This window comes from Parus major, chromosome 4A (assembly GCF_001522545.3).
Source record: "Parus major isolate Abel chromosome 4A, Parus_major1.1, whole genome shotgun sequence".
Lineage (NCBI taxonomy): Eukaryota > Metazoa > Chordata > Aves > Passeriformes > Paridae > Parus > Parus major.
The window spans coordinates 8,952,572-8,966,576 of NC_031772.1; the positions used below are offsets into that span (position 1 = coordinate 8,952,572).

Consider the following 14,005-nt stretch of genomic DNA (forward strand, 5'->3'; position numbering starts at 1 on the left):
TGTAACCCTGCTGTCAGGCTGCCAGCAGAGCACTCAGCCCTGCAGCTGGTACCTTGGTAATGAACTGCTGCAACAGGACAGACTGGGAAAGTTCCTGGGGAGGCGTAAGCATCAGCTTCCCCGCAGCTTCGGGTGCTATCCAAGGAAACATCAACCCTTACAACAAGCAAACATCCCAATGGGTCAAGGTCCTTGGAAACATTTCAATTTGTTTTTTGTTGCAAAACAATCCACATTGTCACTGACCTTTGGGTGGGTGAAAAAAACACAACCAGGCTGCTCAGGTGAAGGCATAGCACCACAAGAGCAAGAGCTTCCACAGTTGTGTTCACAATTAAAGATCTCTCACAGTTTGACAAGACTTGCTGTGATATGCAGCATTTTTCACCCTGCCCTTCTCCATCCCTTGACATCTACAGAAACTGGGATAGCAACATTTGGTCAGTTTAACTTCTCTCAGAAGTGTTTGATGAGCCATAGCCAAGACAAAGAAGGTGGTTTTAGATCCCTGAGATGCTGCAGGAAACATTCTGCATGCTGAGGAATATATCCCTATGCCAGCTATCCTCTTCACAGGTTTTCAGGATTTTTTAATTGGATTCCAAGGGGAAAAAGGAGTTTTTGCAATACTATACTTCCAACTTCTATATTGTAGAAGGCAAATTTTGTTCAGGACACAACTTATACAAGCTGGGAAGCGTTCTCACTCTTGCCTATACAAAGACTGCCGTGCCCTTGCTGGTGCTGAGCATATATATAAAAAAACACCTCTGACAGAGGAATCAAAACAAAGGACAGACAGCTTTAAGTACATTACCTTGGGTTACACAGTTCACAACAATTGCTTCCCTATGAAACAATTCTTGTCAGGTTTTGTGGTTAACAAACCCCTTTAGCTAAGGGGTGACCAATTTGCTTTCTGTCATCAAGAACAATTAAGATGTGCCACTTTATTTGTATTTTCTGCCTGAAGAGTGACTCCGCAGGTCCTGTATACAAATTCCCCTGCTCTGAAGAAGATACCACATCATTGCATAAGAATATCTTTGCTATATCATTAATTTTAATTCCAACCTGTACTTCAATATGCACATAACTATTTTCAAATACAATGAAAACTTGAATTCAACAGCATCAGAGCTTTCAGTAAATCCTTCACAACTTCAGAAAAATCTCTATAAACATTGTGTAAGTAGATACAGAATGTACAGAGAACGGTTTTCTATACAAAAGTGCATTTTAGCAATATAATTAGCAGAGAACCTGGGGAAAAAATCCCTCAATTTAAGCAATACCATATACTCTAATCTATATCATCTCTCTCCCACAAAAAAAAAAAAACAAAACAAACAAAAAAACCCACCTTCCCCTTGCTTTGGTTATTAACTATTTTCAAGGCTTCAATATCACAACTGGGTTTTTTTACACTGAAGAATTTATTTGTCATATGGAAATGTTTTAAAGTTAGCCAGATGAGAGAGAATGCAAATATGATTCATCAGAGTTAACAGTCAAAATAGACAAACTTTGAATATTACTTAGATTTGCCCTTGATAGATTAATAAACTAATCTTTGCAATCCTTAAATGGACAACTGTTGACTTTTCTGTGCCCAAGAACTAACTGCAAGATCAGTCAGCTTAAGAACATTAAACCAATAAATCTAACAACATTTGCCATGAAAATCTGGCTTATATGAATGAACTTTAAAAGCTCCCAAAACAGTCAGTTTATTAATATTTATAGACCAATGCATCAACTGATTTCAAAGTTGAAAGAGTGTTAGGAGAAAAGAAATGGCTTCAGGACATTCAGCATAGATGAACAGTAAATATTGCCGTTTTTATCTTTCAATATTGTATATGCACTCTGATGTAAATGCATGTTCAAGCAGGTTGGTTGGTTTGTTTTCTCCCCAGAGAATGATCTTCACAGGCTTCAAACCACAATATGAGAACTAACATTTGAGCCCAGGAAAGTCTTGCAAAGACTTTTCCTGCTCTTCTGAGTAAGCACCCCATACTGAGCACATTGTAACCATCTCTTTATCAGCTTCTCATTTTAAAAAAATGCTTCCCAAATTAAAAAAAAAAAAAAAAAAAAAAAAGGTATTTTAACAAAAGATGACATTAGATACAAAGAAATCAGCCAAGTTTGCCAGCTTTCTTTATCATATTTAAAATCATTTTAGAAAATAATATTCTCTTTTGTTTACAGTCCTATTGCAATCAAACTTTCAGTGCTCCTTCTAAGCCTTTTTAGAGAAAAAGTTACCATGGAAGCAAACTGTTACTGTTACAGAGTGTAAATTGATTATATTCACACTGCAGTGGATACAAAGTTCCTACAGACACAGTTTAGGTACCATGAAGCCATATAACTATGAGCTTTTTCCTGTGTGTCTCTGTGTTACTTTTAAGCTTGACATTTTTTCTCTATTAGTAAAAAGCAGGGATTTGATTTATTTTTTGAGAAAAACCACAACAAGGATGCATTATTTCAGCGGTCTGTTACTCTTCCTCATCAGAACCCAGTAGTTACACCTGTAGCCACAATGGCCAAAACTTAAATCAGCAAGACCAGATTTTACTGACATTCCAACTGTTTGACTAATACCATGGGTATTTCACAGAAATTCATAGATTTTGATTGGAAAATTCCTTTTAAGATCATCACCTCCAACTGTAAATCTAACACTGCTAAGCCCACCACTAAATCGTGTCTCTTAGTGCCATATTTACATGCCTTTTCAAACCACCATGGATGGGGTATTCCTGAGTAAGCATTGAGCATGCTGCAGGGAAAAACATGAATCTGACAAAAAATTTGCCCCCACCATAAAATGAGTGTGTCACTGGAACTATAGGGGATGAGAAAACAAAAGGGAAAAAAAAACAGATGTGTGAAAGTATGTGAGAACTCTTGAATCCCACAGTCACTTCAGGCCTGTTTCTCTGAGATCAGGAAAAGACAACATTATATCTCTGAGTACTTGGCAAAGAACATTCAGGGTAAGCAAGATGTTATTCTGCAGAAATTCAGAGTTTTGTATTCTTTGTATTCTAATGAGCATCCTGGATCTGTGAGATCTCAGAGCTATAAATTATTACCATGGAATCCATGGAAATCCACTCTCTTTTATCATTTTAACTGTCACACATGACTGAAGTACCTGCTGGAGACATCACAGCACAATCAGCTATTCTGGCACCCAGGACCTTTTTGTCCAATGTAACAGATGAGCAACTGGACCCACCTAATCACTTAGAATAATTTATACTTACATGCTCACACTATGATGGAAATACTATCCTCCCTCACTTCATGATCACTGGAAGCTAGTAGACAGGTGACCAGAATGAACTGCACCTCATCAAAATGATGGGGTCTTCTCTCAACAAAACCCTGAGGCATTTTAAACTCTGAATAACTGCTGAAACAGAATAAAGTGGCACACTTTCATGCTCCAACACACTGAGATATTGCACCTTTCTTACAATTCACTTCAGAGTTTCAATTCTCTACAGAATAAAGTGTGCATTTTTCTTCAGAAAAAAAATTCAATCACATTTCAAAGTCACTGCAAAAAATAAAGGTTGTACTGAACTGTGACAGTGCAAACATGGTGAAGTATTTCATGAAGAATTCATCCATTACCATGGAAGAGTTTAACAACCACACCCTGAAATTAGCCAAATTGATAGCAATTAAATTTTATCTTCCATACAAGGTATTTAAAAGAAGCTCCAGATTTAAGTCAATCTAAATTCTCAGTAAAGTGTATAGTGTTAAGAAGTTTTCAGTATTGGTTATACAGGAGTGAGGCATCAACCAGCAACAGTGCAGTACAAGCAAATACTGACAGGTCACAGACACCTGTGGTTAGTGGACAAATAACTGGCTATATGGGGTAGCTAACATGAGCTTAAAATGACATTACTTGCCTTTAGTCAGTCAATGGCTAAGCCTGGGGACCTGTTGTAGAGCAGCACTAAGTTCAAACATATTAGTTTGACTATGGACCTCATTTATTTCTTATCAAAACCCTTTCAGAGGCCATTGTTCAGATAATTTACTGGTCAGTTTATTTTGAGGCTATAAGGAATGCCACTTCTGAAAAAAAAATACCTCAGCTGTCAGGGCTAATAAGACTGTGCAGGACACAGAACATTAACATCAGTAGTCCTAAAGCTGAACATGCATTCTGCAGGATTGGGCTGTATCCTACAATTACAGACACCTGTGGCCATGCTAAACTCCTTAATTCAAGAGCACAATTAAAGCAATGAAGCATCAACATAATAAAAAATATTTCCTTAACTCAGAACTCAAAAATACTTTTATAAAGTTTTAAATTTCACGTAAAAATGATAGTTCTAAATTTTAATCTCAGCCATGTGGGGAAGGAGTTCTATAAAAGTAGTTCCAAGATAAAGACTAAAATCATCTTAAAGATTGTCAGAATTAAGAAAAAGGTTGAAACTACTACTACTTCCCTAGCTGAAAGCCACAATTTTACCTAATTTTCTTATCATGAGAAATTTCAAAAGCTGATAGACAACAAAAGGAGAATTCTGATACATGTCATGGTGTAACGGCCCACACAGAAGACAACCTCAGCTAAACATGCAATTAAAAAAGTACAGCTGCATTAATTAAGTTCTTTTGTCAACAATATGAATCTATTTAAATATGCTTCTGGGGAAGAAAACCACACAAGCTGTGTGCCACTTGTTTGCACTTCTGTTTCCAGTAGTGTTTTTAACTATTTTAAGTAGTGTCCTAGACAATTGTAGATTAGTGTATTTCCAATGCATAAATGTGTTTTTATTGGAATCTTTTCACAGAAATACTAGGGATCTACTGGTGAACCATTAGTAACAATCATAAGATACTGAGCAGCAAAATAACCTTCTGAAGACTAAGCCCACAATTTTTTTGAGGGTTTTTTAAATTTTAGTTGGTTCCTAAGAACTACATTATTAGGCAGTATTTGTACTACAGATTCTCTGCATTAGATGTCCTGCTTCTTGTTTTCTGTGTAGTTTGAGTTAAATCACAACTTTTAGAAAAGTATCAATAGTACTTTGATTTTGTAGAAATCAAGAGCAAGGCTGAAGAAAGCCCCACAGAGCAAAAGATTTTTCCTCATGCTAAACAATCTTCCTAATAATGGGAAAGGAAGACAGAAAAAGCCAAGTGTAATACTAACTCTAAGTTGGAAAAAAACCTAAAAATGCTGAAGCATAGTAATGCATGCTTTGTGTCATCCAAAAGCACCCCTAGACTTACGTGCAAGTAAGTTAGCATGTTAGCCAAGTTCAAATATCCTTAAAATCATATCTATTCAGCAGCCTTTCAGAAGACAGATAAGTTTCTGAACTCTTTGTTGCAAAATTAGTCTCAAAAAGCTGAAGTTACTCAATACTTAGACCTTCTTAGCAAAATTACACTTGAGAAAACATCTGGTTTGTATTGTTAACACTAATCAAAATTTGGTCAAGAAATATATGTAAACAATAAGGATAATACATTTAAGGCTTAGAAAGAACACTGATAAATTCACCCCTGTCACATTAAAACATCCACATCTCCTTCATGGTCCTCCTCAGTCACTTTTAAAGACAGCACTTCTTCATTAAGGAATAATCCACTCAGTCTTTCCTTACGAGCTTGTCTTTGTTCTTTCAGCTGTCTCTTCCGTAACGCCTTTTGCTGGAGTTTCCGTTGCTTGGAACGTTTCTGTCAAAATACAGAAGAGACAAAACATAAGATTTTGTTCTGTAAATTAGAAAAAAACATCTCTAAAGCTGACAAATATAAATTAACCTCTAAAATAACAAATAGGAATTCTCAGAGGTGGTGTAAACATAAACATTCATACAAAATCATACAATCATACAAAACCGTATTATTTCATAATATGAAAATATCAAGACCATTTACCACAACTGAATTCCGAGGCACAACATTACCCTGTGATGTTGCATAGTCAAGTCTTGGATTGGAGGAATCTATATTGCTGGAGAAATGTTACAATCTTACATTAACAAACCCACGATGCTGAAGAGCAAGAACTGCTCCTCTCATTCACACTTGAAATTAAAACTATAGGACAGAAGGAGTGCCACAGTGCTACTTTAAATGAAACATGCTTCACAGGGTCCCTTCTCACCAAAAATCTCATGAGACATGCTCAAAAAATAAAGATTTTAAAAGCCTGATGAAACTTCTAGTTGAGTAAAAACAAACCAAATCAAGGTTGTCTCTATTGTCCAGAGATTATGCCTAGATTAGGGTGGTGATTCTTAAACAACTTTTTTCTTAAGTTAGATGCATAAGCCCTTATTCAAGGCCACTCATCCTGAACAAAAGGAATTAGAATATCTACTACATAAAAACATCAGGCTTTCAGTTAGAAGTGATGGGAAGTTTAAACTCCTTATGTTGGTTTAGCTAGATAACTCAGTTACTCTGTTCCTTCGGGACAAACATCCCAGGTAAGATCCCACGAGCAGGCTTCAGGAGTTAAGACAGCTTAATTAATACAGATATACATAATTAGAAACTTTACTTTTGAATCCCGGATTCTTTCTGCAGCACTTGTGGATAGATTGCTGTCGCTGTGTGCTCGACTCATGTTGGCACTGGAGTTTGAGGCGGAGTTGGCAACACTGGAGCCACTGCTGCTTGCTGAGCTGACCATGCTGGCACTGCTGCTGCTGGCACTGGCACCACTCACACCACTGGTACTGGCACAGCTGTAGCTGTTCCTCTTCCAGCTCTCCCTCGCAGACCGCTGGCGAGGTCCATGTTCCTTGATATAGTTCCTCACCTTTAGAACAGAGGCAGCAGAATTACTATAGCTTGATAAATGCTGCACTGAGATACTCCTTTTCATGGAAAAAACACAATCTGCCTATTAATAATGATGAAGTTATTGGGTCAGTTCAGGTAGGCTTTTAAAACATTTTCCAGTGGCCGCTTAAATCCTAAGCCATGTGGAATTGCCCAGAGAACTTGACTAAGGTAACATTTGTGACATATCACTACTGCAGGAAGAAAAATAAGTAGCAAGGGTTGGGGGGGTTGCCTGTAATGTTTGTGACTATGTAACAATATGTTATTCTTCTAATACCAAACAGGAATGTCAGACAAGTTGAACTGAACTAAGTTGCTTACTTAATGCATCAAACCCCTTTATTTTGCTGGGTATACTCAAAAAAAAAAGTGTGTGTAAATGAAGAAGCACTTTTCTACTTTAAGATGACACTTACAAAATGCTTGAAATATGAAACAGACAAAGCCCATAAAACAGTGAATGTTTCCATTTTTAATTTTATCTTCATCATTATCAGTGCAACGCTGAGGAGTTCAGTTTGCTTGGACACTGTGTCTACTCCAAACAACACATTTCAATAATTCAGTAACTGAGAAGACAGTAGGATGTATCTACCCTATCAGCCAGGCACCCTTCTTGGTTATAATTTGTATTTTGTAACATCCTTAAAATGCATTATTCTCTATCCCTTTCTACATGAAATTTATGGTCTTCCCCAATGAATTCCAAAGTTTTGGAGTTTTAAATGCTAGTTTACATTCAGTAAGCAAATGAAGACTCTCAGCTAGCTGATGGTCATGAATTGGAAGTACAGTCCCATAAGCAGCACCAGGTCCACAACATAACTCATTACACACTCACCAGCTCTGGCTTAACACATAATGAGAATATACAACCAGTCTCTCATGTAAAGGTTTAATTCATACAATATGCTTTTGAACTCTATTTTCTGTCCCTGACAGTATTGTGCTCTACTGTCTCTCCCTACACATAATGATTATGCATAAAAATGGATCACAAGTCTATAAGATTTTGCAAGATACAATCAGATGCTGAAACTGTAAAGACAAATGTACAAACCTTAACTCACCTGTTTCAGTTTTTCATCTGTGAGACAGTTTAATTCAATTATGAATTCACTATCTGTAGGTGAGATCTGAGCAGTAGGATCAATAATTTTAATAATATCAAGTTGCTCTCGAAGGCCCATCTCTGTACTGACTTTGCGACTCAAATATTCAATATATTCAACCTAGGACCCAAAGAAAGGCAAGTCATTTTGAAGCATTATTGATTCTAAATGAGAGACAGAAAAAAGAAAGAACCAACAGAATAAAACATGCACAAATATCATGGTTCTAGTATCCTTAAAAACTTAGGGTGAAAATTTGAGTAGGCATTAAACTTCCTTCTATAGATCCAAAGGACATGGCTTAGTTTTAAGAATCAAGTAATACTGCATAGGTCTGCATTTACACCTACAGCAAACAGGATGGCCTTCAACTTTTGTCTTTTAATTGGAAGTTCTTCTGTACATTGCAATTCTCACATAGGAAAAAAGTCACCTGCTCATCATTTGTCATTGCACTCCATGGAAGTTCATCAAGATTCCTATGCTTGTTTTTCTTTTTGGGAAGCAGACAGGGAGAGCTTGGAATACTCGGTATAACATCAGAAAGCACATCACTCCCACTTGTAATGTCGCTGCCAGGCAACTTGTAACATGCAAAAGGAAGAACAAAGCTTTAGAATACAGTAGGCAGATTGTAAATCATTCTAACACTATTAACAATTCAAAACATACCCTCAAATTAGCAAAGCATTGATTATCTCGGTACTTTAACAAACTCTAATTACTCATAAATCTGCAACACTCCCTTGAATCTTCCCACAAACAACAAGTGCAGCAAACTCAATTCACACTATTCTGTATCAATCCTCTTTTTAAAAAGTTGTGTTTAAGAAAACAGCAGATTGAAGACACATTACAACTATTTTCCTTATCCATCTGTGGAAACTGTCCATTACAATCTAAACCCAAATCAAATGCTCCCAGTTTGGAGCATAAATCTAGTTTAAGGAAGATAATTTTGAAGTAGGTCTGAAATTCCAAACAAACTCCATCATCACACAAGACAATTCAATTAAAATCACTGTAATTTGCCTAGAAGCAACTGAAAACTTCAGGTAGCTTCATTTGTACAAGTGATAGGTGATTTCTGCACTTCCAGTTAAAATAGGACAGTTGGATTTTTTTATGCTCAGATTCTGCCAGATAACACTAAAAAGAGCTACAAAAAGTCTTTCCAAAATCCTACAAATCCAATCAAGTAAGTTTCTTAACAAAAGCTTGTTTTAAAAAACAAAGTAATAAAAAACCCAGTTACCAATCAAACATACTGTCAGCAAGCTAAGGCATAGGAAATGGCTTCTTTTCAAAACAATTGCCAAGTTTATCAGAGAATTGAAATTTCACAAATCAGTGAAGCTCTGAATCTTTGGGATACAACCTGAGCTGTTCCTACAGGCTGCATTATACAGACACACTTGGAACTTCAGTGATAGAACATACACTGAGACCAGTAGCTGGACTATAAACCAGTCAGAAATTCAAAGCTGATCTCAGTACACATCTCAAGTTCACTTGCATCTTCTGGGACAAGATCTCAGCTTTTTTGAAATCAGTTTTCAGTTCTTATACTATCCTTAGAAGACTCTCCACATGCTTAGACTATGCTTTATGACAAAACTTAAAAACAAAAAGTATTCCCCAATAAATTCTGAAACCCTGTGTCACTTATGTCAAAGTTATGTACACATTCATAGTTGATTTAAGTCTTTAATATAAAAAAGTCAATTTAGATCTCTAATATATTAAAAATGTATACCACATTTGGAAAACTGCTGAACAGGGAAGACTATCACAAACTAGAAATACCCAAAAAGGACTGCATCCAGCACAGACTAGGGAAAAGGATGTGATTCACCTTCACACTTTTCCCATCCTGGTAAAATAAAATGAGCTCTGTACTTACTGGCATAGAAAAAAAATAGGAAAATAAGACATAAGCTATGGCAAGAGTTTGTACACTTTACCTAGAAAATTTCAGTAGGACCAGATATCTATAACCAGATTTCATTAGCAGGGTAGATCCTCAGTACAGAGGGTCTAAGCTCATGGCTAAAAGAAACACACACCAGTCCCTAAAACCAACCAACCATAATACCTAAATGTCCTTCTTTGGAGAGCTGACCTTCAGTCTCTCCTCCTGATTAAGGAGGTTGGAATAAAATTAAACAAAACATTTTTTTCTATCATTCAAGATTCAGATATATGCTCCTATGTTCAGTAGTTACAAAGAAACAAGTGCTGAGGTCACTTGGTTTGTTCAGAAGAGGAGATAGAGGGGAGGCTTCATAGCTACAGCTTCCTCAAGAGGGGAAGAGGAGGGGAAGGGAGGAAGTGATCTCCTCTCTCTGGTCACCAGTGACAGGACACAAGGGAACAGCAGGATGCCAGGTCAGGAGAAGTTAAGGTTAGGTATGAGGAAAAGGTTCTTGCCCCAGAGGCTGGTCAGGAACTGGAACAGGCTCCCCAGGGCGCTGGTCACAGCACCAAGCCTAACAGAGTGCAAGAAGTGTTTGGGTAACACTCTCAGATCCAGGGTGTAACTCCTGGGCTTGTCCTGTGCAGGGCCAGGAGCTGGACTTCAGTGATCCTTGTGGGTGCCTTCCAACTCAGGATATTCTAGTCTATTACTTTTCAACTACAGCTAAATCCAGTATGCAATAGTTTACACAAAAGTTTACATTTCCAGTGGAACCAGTTTACCTGCCACTCAAACTCGCTGTCTGACCAATCCCAGTATGTGCTGATAGAAGAGGAGACATCACTGCAGACACTGCCCTCGGGGAACAGATCAAAAGAGGTGAACTCCTGGTCATCCAGCAGAGAGTAACAATCATCCTGATCCCCCACTGACACGGATGAGAACAGCTCCTCACTGCACTCCGAGCTGGCCACACTCGTCCCACAAGATGTCAAGTTCCACCTGTCAAACAGGACAACACAATTAGAGAGCAGCAAACCTTGGCATCATGTGTCCTAAGAAATTCCTTTAAGACTTGTAAAATTATCTCCCTTTTGCTAGTCAGTGATATTATATACTGATTTTATTAAAACAAGTTATAATTATGTAAAGTGAAGTATTTTATTTTTAAATATTTTTTTAAGTACATAAACAACACCAAAGGGAACACAGTATTACAAATATCAAGGCAAAAATCCATATACACTAAGTATAATTACACCTTTATTTTGATATATTATTAGTTTCTACCCCAGGGCTATGACTCCTGCAGTATGGAAATTGCCTTTTTTATGCTGCTAGTTGGGTTTTTAAAACACACTGATTTAAAAATAAAATTTTCCATATATTGGGATATTTAAACTTCCATTCAAACTGGAATAAACAGAACTACGTAATTAATCAATTTGACTTCAGGACAAATAGAAGTCAAAAAGAAATTTCAGGTTGATAGTCCCCCACAATATTAAGGCTTAATAAGGAAACACATTATGGATCTATTGCTAACAACGCTGTCAAATGTCAAAAGCATTGGACATGCTGTTGGAATGAGACAGTGCAGGATGGGGAAGTGACCTGTTTGAAAATGACACCATGCCGAAACAAAACACTTTTTTCACCTCATTATTTCATTACAAAGCTAGTTGAAGTTGTTGCTAAAGGAAAGCTATTGAGAACTCAATTTTCACAGAACAGATTTTTTACTCTAATCAGTCTCCATATCTGGACCTATTTTACATATTGGAGAAAAGTAGGTCGAGACAAATATGAGTCAGCACAGCACTGCAATATGGCCAAAACAATTTGAAAAGGGCTTCTAAAATGCACCACACAAACCCACACAATCCATTCCTGTTCCATCAGCCTGTCCACTTCAGCCTGGCTAACTAGAAAAACACTCTTCTCTCCAACTGAGCAATCCCATCACCAGAAAGGTTAGTCCTCATATTCATTAAGCTGCATACCAGGCTGGCTAAATATGTTTGTGATGGATTCAGTCCCACATCTACTTGGCCAGATGTGAATTCATCCAATGTTAAAGACATTTCCAAACCTTTCCTTTTAGTAGATTCAGGAGTTTGTCCTGCATCCCTTATAGATGTGCAATGTCTTGCTGGTACAGACTCTTATGGCAGAGCAATCCATTGGTAATGAGCAGAACAAGACTGTGGTGACACAGGACATTACTCAACATGAATATAGTTTCAGAATCCGTGAAACAAGAATGAAAGATAGAGTGGACAAAGTTTCCAGACATATAAAAAAACAAAGGGTGAGGTACAGGGGATCTAGCATCAACAAACTACACAAATACTCCAGGTACAGGCAGCCAGCCTTGCCTTCCCATAGCCAGGGAGCTGCTCCCTCGGGTGAACTGCATTAACTACACTAAAATTACACCTAACTTTAAAAAATAGAGAGACTTATGTGAACATCATGGATTGAGCTGCACATCTGCAATGGCTTAATCAGTGCAAGACAGGGCATGTACTTTTCCAGAGAAGTCAAACAACCCCTTGAGATGCCTGGACTATAAACCTGGGCTTGTAAAATGAGCAAACCTGAGCAAAACACTTGGGAAGGCAACACAAGGAGAAATGTAAAAAATTAATTAAATGCAAATTTGGTGACTATCACACATTTATTTACAGATATTCTAAGAATATATCTTACTGCTCATGTCTTATGACTTAACAACTATATTATGAAAGTGCATCATGTTTGATCAAGACTCTTCATGCTGAATCATTTAAGAATGTATAATTAAATTTTCCCTTGTGAATGACACTTTTTAAGTGCAATTTCCATGACTTCATACAAATTCACTCTTCACAATTGTGTCGCAGAAATACTAATAACTCATAAAAGAATCTTGTAATTCTGGAACAGGAATGCTGGAGACATGTATATTGGAGACTGAAATCTCATAGATTATTCTCAAAGAAAGCTATTGCTATATTCAAGCTTAATACTATGTATTAGCAGAATTAGGTTCTTAGGAAAGCAGGACTGCGGTTTTGATTTTACAAACCCAACTGATTATTCTTTGCAGAGCTGTATTTGCACTTCTAGAAAAGACCTTTTCTACAAATTACAGGTAGAATAATTTGCCCTTAATTAGTAGCATGGGGTGGAAATGTTTCTGCAGGAGTCAGTGCAGTTCAAAAGCCGCCTAACTCATTCTGAATCTCTAAAGGTGTGCCTGGTGTCCATGCAAGGCCTGCCCTTAAGTCTTATAAACACACCATTCTGTAGCTGCCTACAGCCCTCAAAAACTCATAATCTGAAAAATTAAGAAACTCGGAATGAGGCTAGGAGCAACCTGATCCTAGTGAAGGTCTCCCTGCCCAGGGCAGGGGAGTTGGAACTATTTGACCTTTAGGATCCCTTCCAACCGAAACCATTTTGTGATTCTATGAAAAAACACATCTTAAAAAACCGACCAAGCTCACACTGTCAACTGTAAGGTGACGAGCCGAACCCAGACCAAGCCAAAGGGAAGGGTAACCCAGCAGGGCGTGCGGCGGACACGCGGGGCACCTGCAGCCCGGCCATGCCCGGCCCGGCCCGGCCAGGAGCAGGGGAAGGATGCGCGGGCCTGCCAGGGGCGGCCCCGGCCCCGCCGCGACCCCCGCGCCGCCCGCCCCGGCCCCTCCGCATCGCCCGGCCCCGCCGCCCCGCGCCGCTGAGCGGACCTGTTGGAGTGGAAGCGGTGCAGAGGGTCGGTGCGGTGGCAGGAGGACAGCTGGCAGCCGAAATCGCTGACGTCCAGGCAGCCCTCCTCGCTCAGGCTAAAGCTGCCGCCCCGCGGCGGGTGCTGGTGCGAGAGCAGCGGGCACGGCTCCTCGGGGGCCAGGAACTTCTCGTACGGCTCCTCGGTCATGGCGGCGGGCGCGGGGGCGGCGGAAGCGCCTCAGGCAGCGGCAGGAGCGCCCGGGGCACACGGCGTCGGCGGCGCCGCCATCAGCGGCCGGTCCCGGGACGCGCCGCGCCGCCGCGGCCGCTCCTTCCGGCGCCGCGCCCCCACAGCGCCCCCTGCCGCGGGGAGGGCGCGCGGCGGGCGGGCGGCGCGGCC

The 14,005-nt window shown here is 39.2% G+C and overlaps 1 protein-coding gene across 1 annotated transcript; it reads right to left on the reverse strand.

Moving 5' to 3' along the window:
• Window positions 1-1,041: 1,041 nt before the first annotated feature.
• FAM199X (family with sequence similarity 199, X-linked) lies at window positions 1,042-13,910 on the reverse strand. The gene is made up of 6 exons (XM_015626765.3): window positions 13,626-13,910; window positions 10,674-10,893; window positions 8,407-8,556; window positions 7,932-8,093; window positions 6,575-6,835; window positions 1,042-5,742 (listed from the first exon to the last, which is right to left on the reverse strand). Exons 1-6 carry the CDS (start codon window positions 13,811-13,813, stop codon window positions 5,572-5,574), a joined length of 1,152 nt encoding a protein of 383 aa, XP_015482251.1. The 5' UTR covers window positions 13,814-13,910; the 3' UTR covers window positions 1,042-5,571.
• Window positions 13,911-14,005: the final 95 nt, after the last annotated feature.